The sequence below is a fragment of the Nesoenas mayeri genome (assembly GCF_963082525.1).
Source record: "Nesoenas mayeri genome assembly, chromosome: 6".
Lineage (NCBI taxonomy): Eukaryota > Metazoa > Chordata > Aves > Columbiformes > Columbidae > Nesoenas > Nesoenas mayeri.
In genome coordinates, this window is record NC_137545.1 from 11984817 (window position 1) to 11998416 (window position 13600).

The 13600-nt window shown below is 36.4% G+C and overlaps 1 protein-coding gene across 1 annotated transcript in view; it reads right to left on the reverse strand.

The window, feature by feature from the left end:
- The window catches only part of SPAG16 (sperm associated antigen 16), a gene marked incomplete at both ends in the record, with an annotated part of 350679 nt that overhangs the window by 131926 nt on the left and 205153 nt on the right, over window positions 1-13600 (reverse strand). The window contains 1 exon segment of the mRNA XM_080346699.1: window positions 1645-1830. Coding sequence (XP_080202825.1) covers window positions 1645-1830 — 186 coding nt within the window.

The window sequence follows — 13600 nt, forward strand, 5'->3', positions numbered from 1 at the left end:
GGTATTTTAAATTGTCTAAACAAAACCTTTATCTATGCAAATTTGAAACCATTCTGACATAAAATTAAAACTATTCTTAGTATTATTTCTTAAAGGCCATGAATATGCCATGAAAAATTATCAAAGTATTAAAATCCTACAACCGGTTAAGAAAAGAGGCAACAACACAATAGATTCCAGTGTTTTCATTTCTAAGCAAAATGCTGACCATTAATTCTTATTACGGATACTAACTGTGGAAGCATCATCCATTACCAGAATTGGCTGACAATTCCTGTGATAAAACCCAATTCTCAGTTGTCTTGAACTTTGCCAAACTTTAACTGCTTTGTCTATGATTTTATAAAAATTGAATTTTTGATTCAAGCTTTTGTTTTAAGTGGCTGCACTCAGCTTAGCCAAAATAATTTGGAATAATTCAGGAAAGGATACATTGCTTATTTTGAAAGCAATGCTTTTATTATTATTTAATGTTTCCTCAATTCATTACTTGAAAGCAAGACTAAAAATCTGATACTGACAAGAGTTTCAAATAGCTCTCAAAAAAATCTGCTTGAACTACAACATTTTGAAAAATCTTAACTCATACACAGTTATCAGAGAAGTACTTCACTTTTACAAGACAACCTCTCAACACTCCTAATATAGGTCTCTAAGTCTCAGCTGCAGGGCTCACTGCAACAGCCACAGACTGGGAGTGATCGATGCAAAAGGAACAAAAGGATAAATTCTCCCTCACTTTTTCAGTCAAGCTTCTTTCTCTGCAGTGGCCAAGCTTGAAGGAACATTTTGCCTCATTCAAATGCAAAGGAAGGAAAAGACTGAGAGGAAGTGGAACAATCCATTAGGACTGGATAATACAGAACCAGAGAAAACATAAATGAGAGTGGACACTTGTCTGTGGACTGATGATATGCAGGTGATAAAAATCAGACCTGGTATAGTGGTGTCAGTAACGCTATTCCTAAATTATTAAAAAAATCTAGAGGGACCAGTTTGGGAAAAAAAAAAAAAAATCCCTTATTTTAAGGTATAAATTAGTCAAACTATGTCACAGCAAATATAACTGAAGAATGCTGAGAAACTAATCATTAATTGGTAAGTAGAAATATAGTAATATTCTAGAAACACCTTCATAAAAATACACTTGCCTGGATAATAAATGAAACTAAGAGGTATACATCGATTTATTAATCAAGGGTCACCTTGCCAAAACATATATAATGAATAAAATAAATTTTCACTTGTCCAACCTTAAATTAAAGTGTGTTGTATACTCATGAGCTAGAAATACTATATAGAAGACTTACTTAAATTTTTGTTCGGTTACTTATTTAAATTACATACTGAAGTTCCACAAAGCTCTGACCTTAAAAAACAACAGAGTAGCAGATGCTAAATAAAAACAAATACATTTTTGGGGCACTATCTTAAATTAAGTCGTTCCCAGCTCCCTACTCAGTAAAGCCTTTAGCCAGTAAATCACATCAAAGCCTGTTTTTTGTACCACTCCCTTTAATTTATCTGTGTTCTAAAGTGAAGTCCACAAATTGATGCTAGACACCTCTCACTGGGCTAAAACGAAAGGCAGTGGTTATTAAGTAAAACTATCAATCAGCTAAAGAATCTCCAGTAACTCCGTACCTGTTAACATCCCATGTTTTGCTGGTGTTGTCCACGGAGGCAGAAGCCATGAAATCACCACACGAATGCCACGAGCAGTCCTGTTCAGTGTGGGCTTGTCCTTCCGAAGTCAGAACGCATCCACGCTTTGAAAAGTCCCATATCCACACAGTGGTGTCCCCACTTGAAGTGACCAGCTGGGTGCCACTGTTACGAGGAATAAAAATAAAGAGTAGCTTTTAGCAAGGATAGAGGTGGAGATTTTTTTAATGTACACAGAAAAATAATTTAACTATGTTTAGACAGACAGGTTAAGTAGCAATTGTTGATTTTACAGTAAAACACATGAAGAAAAAATTATGTTTCAAAACACACATATTTTTACTCTACACAGTTTTCTGGCACATCACAGATGAAGCGGTCATGTATTAAATACGTTATCAAAAGAAAAGGAGATACGAAGTAGCTATCTTCCACAGGGAAAGTAAATATGGGTTACAAAAATTACATTCTTACTTTTTGCAGTCTATTTATGAGTTTATCATTGAAATAACTTAAGCTCAGAAAACTGTTTTCAAAATAGAATAAAATGATTCAGAGAAGAGTATTTTCTTATTTCACAAATCCATACCAGTTTCTTCATATAAATTCATATTTCTTCATATAAATTCAAGTATCACTATTTGTCTCTTTTGATGCAGTAAAAACACTTTAACACATTCACTAGCTCTTGGTGTCATTGATACGTTATATAAATGAAAAAAACAGAGTTTAATTCAGATATTTTTTGACCAAATATTCAGATATAATCTAGTATAGCTCTATTTCATTTAAGCACAGACATGTAGCTTCAGACTAAAAGTCCATCTAGTTCAGTTACATGTTACACAACAACAACTAGTAGGAGATTCTCAATAAAAACAAAATAAGTATGTAGAGTGATTCCCTATTAAGCTCTCCCAGACTCAGCCTGTGACTCAGGATTTCTTTGAAACAGAAACTTAGTGCTTAACAAGCATCCACGGAGAGTTTTTTTGCATGACTAATTAAGTTATGAACATATGCAAACCTTTGGCATCCACATTCTCTTGTGTCAATGAATTCCAAAATTTAATTATGCATTGTGTTAAAAACTATTTTGGGGTTTAAACACCTTACTTCACTTCATTCGATGCTTTTAATTCTGTGATTAAAAGTAAACACGGACTACACATTTACCAGCTCTAAACCAATTTCAATACTATAGGTCCCTATCATATATTACCCGCAAAGCTGAAGACTCCTGCTCCATTGACTCATTCATCAGACTGATATCATTCCAACTCTGATCACATTTACCATTTTTCTCAGCACCTTTTGAGCTGACACTGAAGAAACAAGTACCCAAAGAAGATACACAATGGCACAGTAGCATTTTCCAGTTTATTCTGTATTGTTTGGATTAGCATTTTTGGCACTACTATAAATAAATTTTCAGAAAAGTGACCACACTGACTCCAAGATTTCTTTCCTGAGTACTAATAACTAGTTTAGACCCATTCTTATCTGTCTACAATTAGGACTATTTTTTCGTATATGTATTACTTTGCATTTACCTGCATTGATTTTTTCATCTGCCACTTCACTGTTGAGTCAGCCATTGCAACTGGAATTATTTTCCTGTAATTCTTCACACGCAATCTTCATTTTTTCTGCTCTAATTAGCAAACTCATCCACCTCTTTCTCTTGCCCAGTTCATCTTAATAAATCAGGTCCCAGAACAGACCCCTGTAAGAATCTAATGATACTTTCTCCCTTCTGAAAGTGACATTTTATTCCTATCTTTTCAGCAGTTTTTAAACTCACAAGATAAAATTCCTTTTTATTCAGGAGAGTTTTGCTTCATTGAGAGTTTTTGTTAAATGACCTTAAGAAGAATTTACCGAAAATCCAAGTATACTGAATTTACAAATGTCCCTTGATAAAGCACTCAGGAAGCCCTTCAGAGAACTCTGACAGATTTCTGAGATTTAATTTCCAAAGCCATGCTGGCACCTCTCAATGCTTCACTGTAACAAATGCATCCATGTATCCTGTGATTTTGCTTCTTAATACAATTTCAACCAGCCTTCCCAGTATAAAAGTTCGATCAACTGATCTACAGCCTCTTAATCCTAAACTCTTTTAAAATATTGGGAAAAAGTTAATGTAGCCTTCCCAAATTACACCAGGAATAATGGAGGTTTTCTATTGCATTTACTAAAATAAATAGGAAAAATGTTTGGGGATCATATATAAAAATACAGGCCAAAAATATATTAACCTTGGAATTTCAAACCAATTACTGCTGTTATCTCAACAATATCAGTAAGAAGATCTTGCCTTTAGGTTCCAATATACTCTGCTTTTATTTGAATAATGGAAAATATTTTATCATAAGTGGTAGAAATCCTTCTTCCAAATCTCTGGATATAAAACTGTGGGAACTGAAAACAGCTGAAGGGTCGATCCTAAGCACTACTGTAAAACTTCATCCTAAGAATATAAGAATATACCCAAAGATATTTAGGTCACTGTAGCAGTGTCTAAAAAGAAAAAAAAAAATAAAAGGAAAAAAGGTCTGGGTATCAAATTTTTTTTATATTCTTCCTTTCCTCCTTTTCCAATTGATGTCCACCAGATTGTTCTGTAAAAGTACTTACTAAGACAGCTTGAAATATGTGCATCATTTACATGATAGATCTTAAGGGGGAACTTGCCATTATGAAATATCACCTACCTAAACTTTTGACTCTTTTTAACACTTATGGTTTAGATTGCCATTTTTTTTGTGAAAATATCATTATAATCCTCATTAAGGCAGTTACACCCCCATGCCTAAGACAAAGCTTTGAGAGATTAATCTCTCAAAAATTCCAGCACTGCACAGTAATAATTCTGAAGCTTTTTTTCACATAAAGCAAATCATAAAGGCTTGAAGTCTGAGTAAGGGTTCGGGGGAGACCCTAATTTTGTCAGGCTACTAGGAATAAATGTGCTTTTGTTAATGAAACACTTGTACTTTTAATAACTCAAGCTAGATCTCACTTCTGGAGACAGATTAAATTAGCGAAATGACAAATTATCATACTCTTTTACATATATGAAATAAGAGCTATTTTAAAACAAATTCAGAAGCAGGTAGAAAGTGGGACTGATGAAATCTATAATTGATTCAGAGGACAGTGTGCACTGCCACTGTTGTGAATCACAAAGAGATTTATTGCTTGTGCATTTTTTAATATATAATCCCCAAAATGCTACACGAAGAACTGGTTCCTTGGTCTGAATGTTAAGAATACACCATCCAGGCAGTGATGAAAATCTTTCAGAAAACAGATATGAGCAGGAAGGTAGTTCAAATGGATTCAATTTGGCAATCTGTGGCAGGGGAAAGAGTTACAAATGAGGTTTAGCACTCCTTACAGAGCAAAGGAGAAAAAAGTGGAGATTGAAAACAAAAGCTTAGCTTGTGCAGGAAAAGTTTTGAGGGACAGACTGACCATGGAAGAGCAAGCAAAAATATCAGGAGCAGATGGACTCAATGCCCCAGTCCCCAGCAACAGAAGCTCCCTAATATTCCCTGGGCATAATAAAAAAGGCATCACTTCACTGAAGAAATTGGGAGTTGCATCAGTTGAGGGTCTTCAATTATGCAACTTAATGTCAGCATTTCTGGGAAGCACAAACTGCTCCTTATGGGAATGACGGCTGTCAGAGCTGTTCCAGCACCGGATCTGCACTTCGGAGTCATGAAATCTTTGCCACACACTAGTATTCAATCCAGACACACACATAATGAAAAACAGCGCTATGTCAAGCATCTAAATCAAAACGCTGCTCTTAGAAAACAATCCTATCTACTTAATAGCTGATCGATAATGACATACTTTTTCTGATTTGCAGCATTTTTTGGTTGTGGGAGATAAAAAACCAGCCTTAATTCTGTGGCAATATTTTGTGACCCACAGCTTTAATTTTTTAATTTTTTTTTTTTTTTTTTTTTTTTTTTTTTACACCGCACTATTGCTCTATATACACAATATAAGATAATCTGGGGGAAAACATATCAGGAAAAGTAGATGTTTTTAATGGTTTAGACTGTCAGTTTAACAGTCTATGAGACCCACACAGTCCTCTACCATATGACTGATTTTCAGACAAGATGCATACTGATTTTTATGTTAAAAACATACAGAAAGATGCTCAGCCTTAATTATCAGCAGCTGTATACATAGTCTCCATTTCAATTAGAGACTGATCACTAACAGAGAAAGCTCCAAGTAATCCTGTGCAATGTGTATACCTTTAATTTAGAGGATAATAAAGCACTTTAATTCTTTTTTACCAAAAAAATCAAAGAAAAAGACAACAAATTAGGAGACAAGAACAACGTAAATCCTACGTTTTTCAGTCACTTGAGATACATTCACATATACATAAATAACTTTGTGAACTTTTCGAAATTTGGCATGAGTAATATTTTTTAAAGAAAGTAGCAGTACATTTGTGGATGGTGTTACATGGACATGATCAGTTGGGCTTATATGGTCTTCTTGGTCTGTTTTGGGGGGTTTCTGTTTAGACTTTCTATCAGACCAAAGCACTATATGAGATGAAACATGCCTGTATAGTTTAGAAAAAAGTATTTGTGTAGAAAAAACACTTTCAAAAGTTCCAGGCAAAGGACAGTCCATGACAGCTGTAACTCCTGTATTGTCTCTATGGATATATGTTTTTTCTTAATACTGAATATGCATACAGTTCTACCTTTATTTCAGGTATTCCTAATTGATGCTATAAACCTGCCCTTCCAAAAACAATTAGAGCTGAAAAAACTTTGGAAATGTTAATTTCACATTTCACAAAAGCAGATGAAAAATTAACTTCTTAAGCTTTAACAAATCTTTCCTCCCTCATATTCTAAACACACACATTTCCTTTCATGATACATTCCTCCTTCTTCCAGCTTCACTGTTCTCACTACAATATGCGTCTCCATTAATACTTACTGAGTTGTAGACATATCGATAACTAAGGGTCATATTCAGCAGCAACACGAGCCTTTGGCACAAAGTCATTCTACATTTCAGGTGACTTTCTGGAATACCAGTCAAATGAAGACAACAGCTACACTGATAGCGTTGCCCTATCTCATGTAATATCAGCAGTCAAAACAGCTTCAGGTATCGCACCTTGTTCAAATATTTCTGGATGATGGACTTAGATCTGAATCTTGAGTTACCCCAGTGGAATTACTAAGGTTACCTCTGAAGATACTGTGGAATGTAGAGTTAGCAAGCTATTCTGCTTCACATCAGCTGCCAAGCAAGACCACAGATCCCATCCTTCAAAATGCACATGGATTGTCATTTTGCATCAGCCAAAATAAATGATAAAGCCATTTGTATCATTAGATCGAGCTGCCTAGGATATTCCTCCTTTGACCTCTCATCTAACTGACTGGAGCAATTCCTCTTCATAACCACTGAGCACTCTTGGTCAGCTTTACTCTGAGTAGTGGTGGGGAGAGAGAACATCTTGTTCTACAGTTCATTTGATAAATACTAGTAAGGTAGACTTCTCTGCCCAGCATCTTAAGAGTTAATCATAGGAATGGTATTTTTAGCAGTCACCAGGGACAGTACTGTGAAACAGACAACAATTTTATTACTGTAATCTATGTGGCATTAATTGAACATAGCAACATCTGTGCTACTAGCATTTGTATGTATTATTTATGTAGCGCTGTGGATGTGCCCGGTGTTCTGCAGACAAACTGAGATACGGCTCCTTTCCTGAGACAATTACAGCCTAAATCAAAAGGCGGTGAGCAAAGCCTCAGACACAGCACTGGCAAGTAATGGTTCTCAAAGCAATGCACTACAACAAACACAACTTATGTTAAAGCTTTGTGTCCTAAGAGAGCTGCAGCAACAGGTAGCATCTGACTGGCAGTTAACCGTACAACGCAAACATCAGCAACTCGCTGAGAAGTTTTAAATATACAGTCAAGAACATTACAGGATTAACAGTCTTTTACCACAGCAATTGGAAACCACTTTAAAATCAATCCTAAGCAACTGGAAAAAATGATGTCTCTTTTATTTACCTCTATTCATGCAATTATTCTAAAGCAAAATTCTAACAGGCGCTGTACTATTTGCAGTATCAGTGCAGGTAGACCCTAAGCACAGCAAAGCCCAAGGGGAGAATTGCAAATTCTGTTAAAGATTACTTTAAATTTGCTGACATTTTATGCTAAGCCAAAGAGGAAAGTTAAAGTAAGGAATTGTCTAGCGTACGGTTGTTTCCCTCACAACTCTTATTAGGAAAACTGACTTATTCCACAAAAAACAGAACTAATGAAGCACAAATATCTATGGAACTATCTTTTGCAACTCTCCGCCATCATCTTAGCTGTTGACTAAATATACATATAAGGAACTGATTGATCCTGTAGACTTCTGCCTTCCAAGTTTTGTCAGAATTAGGCTGCAGGTTAAACTTACTGAAGAGCATGGGAGAGGGCGTAAGGAACATGTGCAGAAGGAGCACAGCGGTGGGAGGGGGGATTACAGCCTTGTAAGCTTCATTTTCCCTGGAAACAGTGTTAAAAACAGTGATCCAGACAGTTACACTTAGGAAAGCATATACCTACCAATGAGGTCTCAGGTTATGAGAGCTGCATTTAAACGCTCTCTTTTCCATTTGATACTAATAACTATGTAAGGGATGGAAACATCAAACATCAGTTCAGCTGTGCAGTCATCGTAATTCTTCATTGTCCTACTTTGCCATGGTGAGTTTTTATTGTAGCCCCTCATTTTCTTCTCAAAGAGAGAAGGTGAAAATCAGGCTGAATTTAAAAAAGGTTGGGGTCAGCAAATTATTTTAAAAGTACCCATTAAAACAGATGATTTTTGCCATACGAGGCAAGAGGCGTGCATAGTTCCTTCATAAAAGATGATGTCGATACAACTCCTTGTGGGTACAAAGGAAAATGAGAACAAGTCCTGGAAAAAGAACATATGGAAATATATGGAGACTGCATCTGGCTCAAGAACCTTTGAAATATTGAGTCCAGGAGGGTACTGAGGCAAAACCTCACAAATGCCTTTCATATTCTCACCCGTTCCTGGGTATCCCCTAGTACTCACTGATGGGTACAGGATGATGGTCCAGAAGAATTCAGCATATGCAGCCACCCTTGTGTTCTTAGTCTGTATTTAAACAAATCACTCAGTAGCAAAGATTTTGTTTCTAACAGGTTTTGAAAGCTTGAAACAGACTTGAAACTTCACCTTTTTTTGTTACTGGAACTCTGGGTCACATTAATTATTCACAGTGACATTTCTTATTAAAATCCCTAGGGTTTTTTTTTATCTGTGGTTCGTTTTGTGTGTTGCTTTCATTATCCTCATGGACTATGTGTCTAAGATACATCTTATGTAGTAATTGTAATATGTTTCATCCTTTAGAATAATCTTAAGGCCAATTTTACTCCTGTTTTATTAATAGATATAAAATGTCATTTATACAGAAGGTGAATGCCAGAATACTCAGAAGTAGAAAAATGAAAATACCTTTTCTTTTCCTCATTTATCATCAAAGTTGAGGGAAAAAAAAAAAAAAAAGAATTAAATTTTTAAAATGCAAATTAATTGTAAACTGGCATTCTATAAACCAGTGAGAAAGCTTCAAAGCCAGGAAGCACAGCAGTAACCAGCAAATGCTGGACAGTCCATACATACGTGTCTTTTTTGTTTGAGAAGCAAAACACAACCATCCTGCAAAAATCTGTAACACAGGGCTACTGGCTGGAAATCTTCAGAAAACTGTCAATGTGTAGTATGCCCAGTGCAAACTCAAGGTAATTTTTCATTCTACATTACCTAATTGCTAGATCTTTTTACCATATTTCATGATTATATATTGATCCAAGACAGGATAAGTGTGTTTTCCCCTGCCATTCTCCCTGGCTGACAGCTGGGTGTGACATCAAGAGGGAAAATATAAATCAGTCTTTTGGCACAACACTACTTGTCAGTGCTTCTAGGTAAGCCAGACACTGGGACTAGGCATCATAAAAGTAGCAATCTTTTGTTTTAATGAAGTTCACCTCATTGATTAAAACTTCCTTGAGGCCACAATACACTTCAAAGTGACACTTTTACACCTGCAGTAATTTGAGTATAACCAAAAAGACTCCCAGTATGGTATATATGAATTTTCAGACAAGCTAAAGTCACTTATAAACAAGTTTCAACCTAACAAGTCCTCCACATTTTAAAGCATTTTCCCTTTTTGATCTGAGTACTGATGACAGCAGCTGCCATATCTAACCACACACACAGAGAAATCCCGTTTCACCTGGTGCCTTTCCCACTGCTCTCACCAGCTTGTCTGTCCCAGTGCACTACTGTTCCTTTATTTCAAGGTTTTGGCCTGTTCAAAACACAGCCTACAGTTCTCCATTCAGGAGCATTATGATGATATTTTTTGTAGTGTCCACAAGGTAGCAGAGTGCTCCAATTCCAGTTACAATCTATACAGACCAGAGTCAAGCTTGCCACCTTCAAATCCATCAGCTTGCTAAGATTAGCTTAGTACCCCCTCAAAAATATAGAGAGTGTTACCATTCACTGCAGGCTAGTCTTTTTGAAGTATAAAAAAATGAGTCAGCTGTCTTTCAATGTCATGTAATTAAAAGCGGTTAAATGAGATTTTAAAATAATTTGGGCACCTGCTAGAAGGCAGTTTTTAGTACATGCAAAATTGCCTTTTAGGATCCTTTGGAAGCATGCCAGGTAAGGAATAAAAATGAAAAAAAAAGACAAACTAGTTACAGTACTTGGAGATTAAATGTAGCAAAATGCATCTCAGCAGGACAGCAGGCACTAGGCAATGCAGGGCTCTATGCAAGATGTAAAGACCAATGAATATTTTACCAACAAAAAAAAAACAAAAAAATTTTTTAAAATTTAAAAATAATATCTCTTCTAAAAACTTTCTGCCAGTGCAAGTGTGGCATCCCACACCAAAATCCTATCTCTGTTTACCAAGGGGTAGGAACATTTAGGCACCCTAGTTGAAGCAGGGAGCTTGCCAGTGAGATCTCCAAGCACTACTGAAGGCTGCTTATGCTGAAGGCAAACACTGGCTTTGGGTCCAGTTGTGCAATCTTGCTTTAGGATATTGTCAAGTATTTTTTCCTCCATTAACTTCATGAGGAATGATTAATTTGCCTGATATTGAATATAATGAATAAACATTGCAAAGCTACCATATTTTCCAGAAATGGTACCTATTCTGTACCATTCCAATACTGTCCCTCAAACAATGTCAATGTAAGTTAAACTCTCCCTATACACTAGTATATTTTTAGCATAAATTAGTGTATTTAGTTCACATAAAATCATGCATAGTAGCAATCAATATCCATAACATACATTAAATAGAGTGCTAATAATGCATAATACTTCATCTCAACACCCATCCCATCCAGTGTGTGTCATCTTTCCTCCTTTGGAATAACTCCAAAACCTCAAATTTTAATGAAGAGCTGTTGAAGCGGGGAAAAATGTGGTTTGGAAGGATTTCAGATACATGAATTCCATGTACAGAACAAATTTATGACCTATATTAACAATGATAATCCTGTGTCACAGTTCCTCTGAAACCCAAAGTTGTGGATCAGTCATTTCAAATCCATTATCACCCCAAATGGTTGTCCAGTGATGTCTAATCTCAATCAATAGCCACTAATGAACCACAGCCATTAATCCCATTTACATGTTTGTACAAAGCATCATTTTTAAGCTGCATATTCATGTGCACAGCAAGTTCAGTGAGTGCACAGAGATTTCACAGCCTGCAGAAAGTTCTGCACAAGGATTTGAACACTTCCCAGGCACCTGGAAGAATATTTAACTCACACTGCATAATGGTTTCAACAGTGAAAACCAAGAAAACACACATGACAGTGCACTCACCAAGTGTTTGTATTTTGGGCAACTGATGACCTTACCGAGCCAAGCCCTGGGCATATGAAAATAATCAAAGGCAAGGAATTAGTGGAGAAAGTGATCGATAACAATTTCAAGTCTGACAGTGGAGGAGGAATGGAAATGCTGAACATGAATAGAATTCCAGGTTGGTACAAGAGAAAGCAGCATATCAGAAGTAATATGATGTTTCATCCTTTCATATAAAAGCTTTGCATGAAAACTGAATTTCCATTCATGAGGCCATGCAATCTAACACCTGACTGCTCAAGAAAGGGAAAAAACAACAACAAAAAAAACCCCAACAACAAACAACAAACCTCACACTCAACAACTCTCAAGGCTGATCCGAAGTGTGGACACACAGACTGTGGCCTTCTTTCCTTCTGGTCCCCATTCACTTTATCATTACTCACACTACTCAAAGGCAAGGAACACAGTTAGAAGCTAAGAATATGCTGCCACGTCCATGTCCTTCAACAGCCAAACAAGTCCCAGTGCTCATTTACAGTTACTCTACTCCCCCACTACTAGGGCCACTGCAACTGTTGAGTACCTGAAGTTCCCCAAATAACTGCAATAATACAGGTTGAGGGGAAAATACATAAATACAACAAGTAATTGTCAATTGTACCATTCATATGCGGAGTTTGTACTCAAGGCAAATTTTCTTTACTTCAACTTTTAAACCTTATCATTTGCTAACAATGGTTTTGAAGTAATTCACAACTGAAAGCAATAACATAAGGTCCAGTCCTTGAAACAAGATTCATACCAGGAAATCCCAAATCTCCATGAATCAATCTCTAAACAACCCAAAATGGTTAGAGTGTAAGTTCCACATGCATTACTAAAAAAACCCCAATATTAAATATAAAAGAAACACATTACGAAATGCTGCAGGTATACAATGGAATTTAATAGTATCCAGGACTAAACCAGCCATATTTAAATCTTTGCAAGGATGAATTTTGTATATTTGAGCTAAAGTATCTAATTAAAGGTAATGCATCACCGACCAGTAAGCACTCATCATTCCAATGTCTGCTGAACTGTACTGGTTAGATCATTTTTGGCAAGATGAAATAAATGAAGAACACTGACGCTACCATATGAAAGGGAAGGTCCTGACTTCAGATGTGACAAACCAGTAATCAAGTTTTTCCTCCATCTAGTTCTGAACACAGATGAAGTTTCACATCGCATTCCTCAACCATGCATCTGCCTCACTAGCATTATATTAGCAGAAAGTTAATCCTGCAGAAAAAGTGGAAAGGAAGTTTCCTGGCAGTCAAGTTCTCCGAATGGGCTCACTGTGCACCAGAGCTGCCCAAGTCCAGGGGCTGGACACGAGCAAGTGGATACAGATCAAGGACAGGAGGCTCAGGGTCCTCCCCTTTCACATCAGATCCATAGCACAGGCAGAGCAAAAACCTGCAGCATCAGGCAGCACAGGGATTTGAACCTCTGCCTAAACACCCCAAGCCAGAATGTAACCAAATAAGCCCATCATACTGACAAAAAAAGCCCCCTCAGCTTCTATTATTTTTTTTTTTTTAATATCAAAGTGATATTTCTATAAAATCTAAGCCTCCTATCATGGAAATAAGACATTTCAGTGCAATTGCATTTTTGTGAACTCTAAATATTTAGGGTTTATTTCCAATTCAAACATCTTAGACACTGCCTCAATTGAATTGCCGTTCTCTAGTCAACTCTAACACTAATGTTCGTTACTTTAACAGCGACACTTTAGGGAATGCACATTTTAACAATACAACAAACATGGATATCTCCTTAGCTACTCCACTAGAATCCTTGCAGCAGACTTCAGGGGAAAAAACCAATTGTTTTTACTGCACAGAAGAAAACAATAATGTTAAAGGCATCAAGATTATAATTGCACATAAAGAAACATAACACTAGAGGTTCTATTAAGAGAGATGTTTTG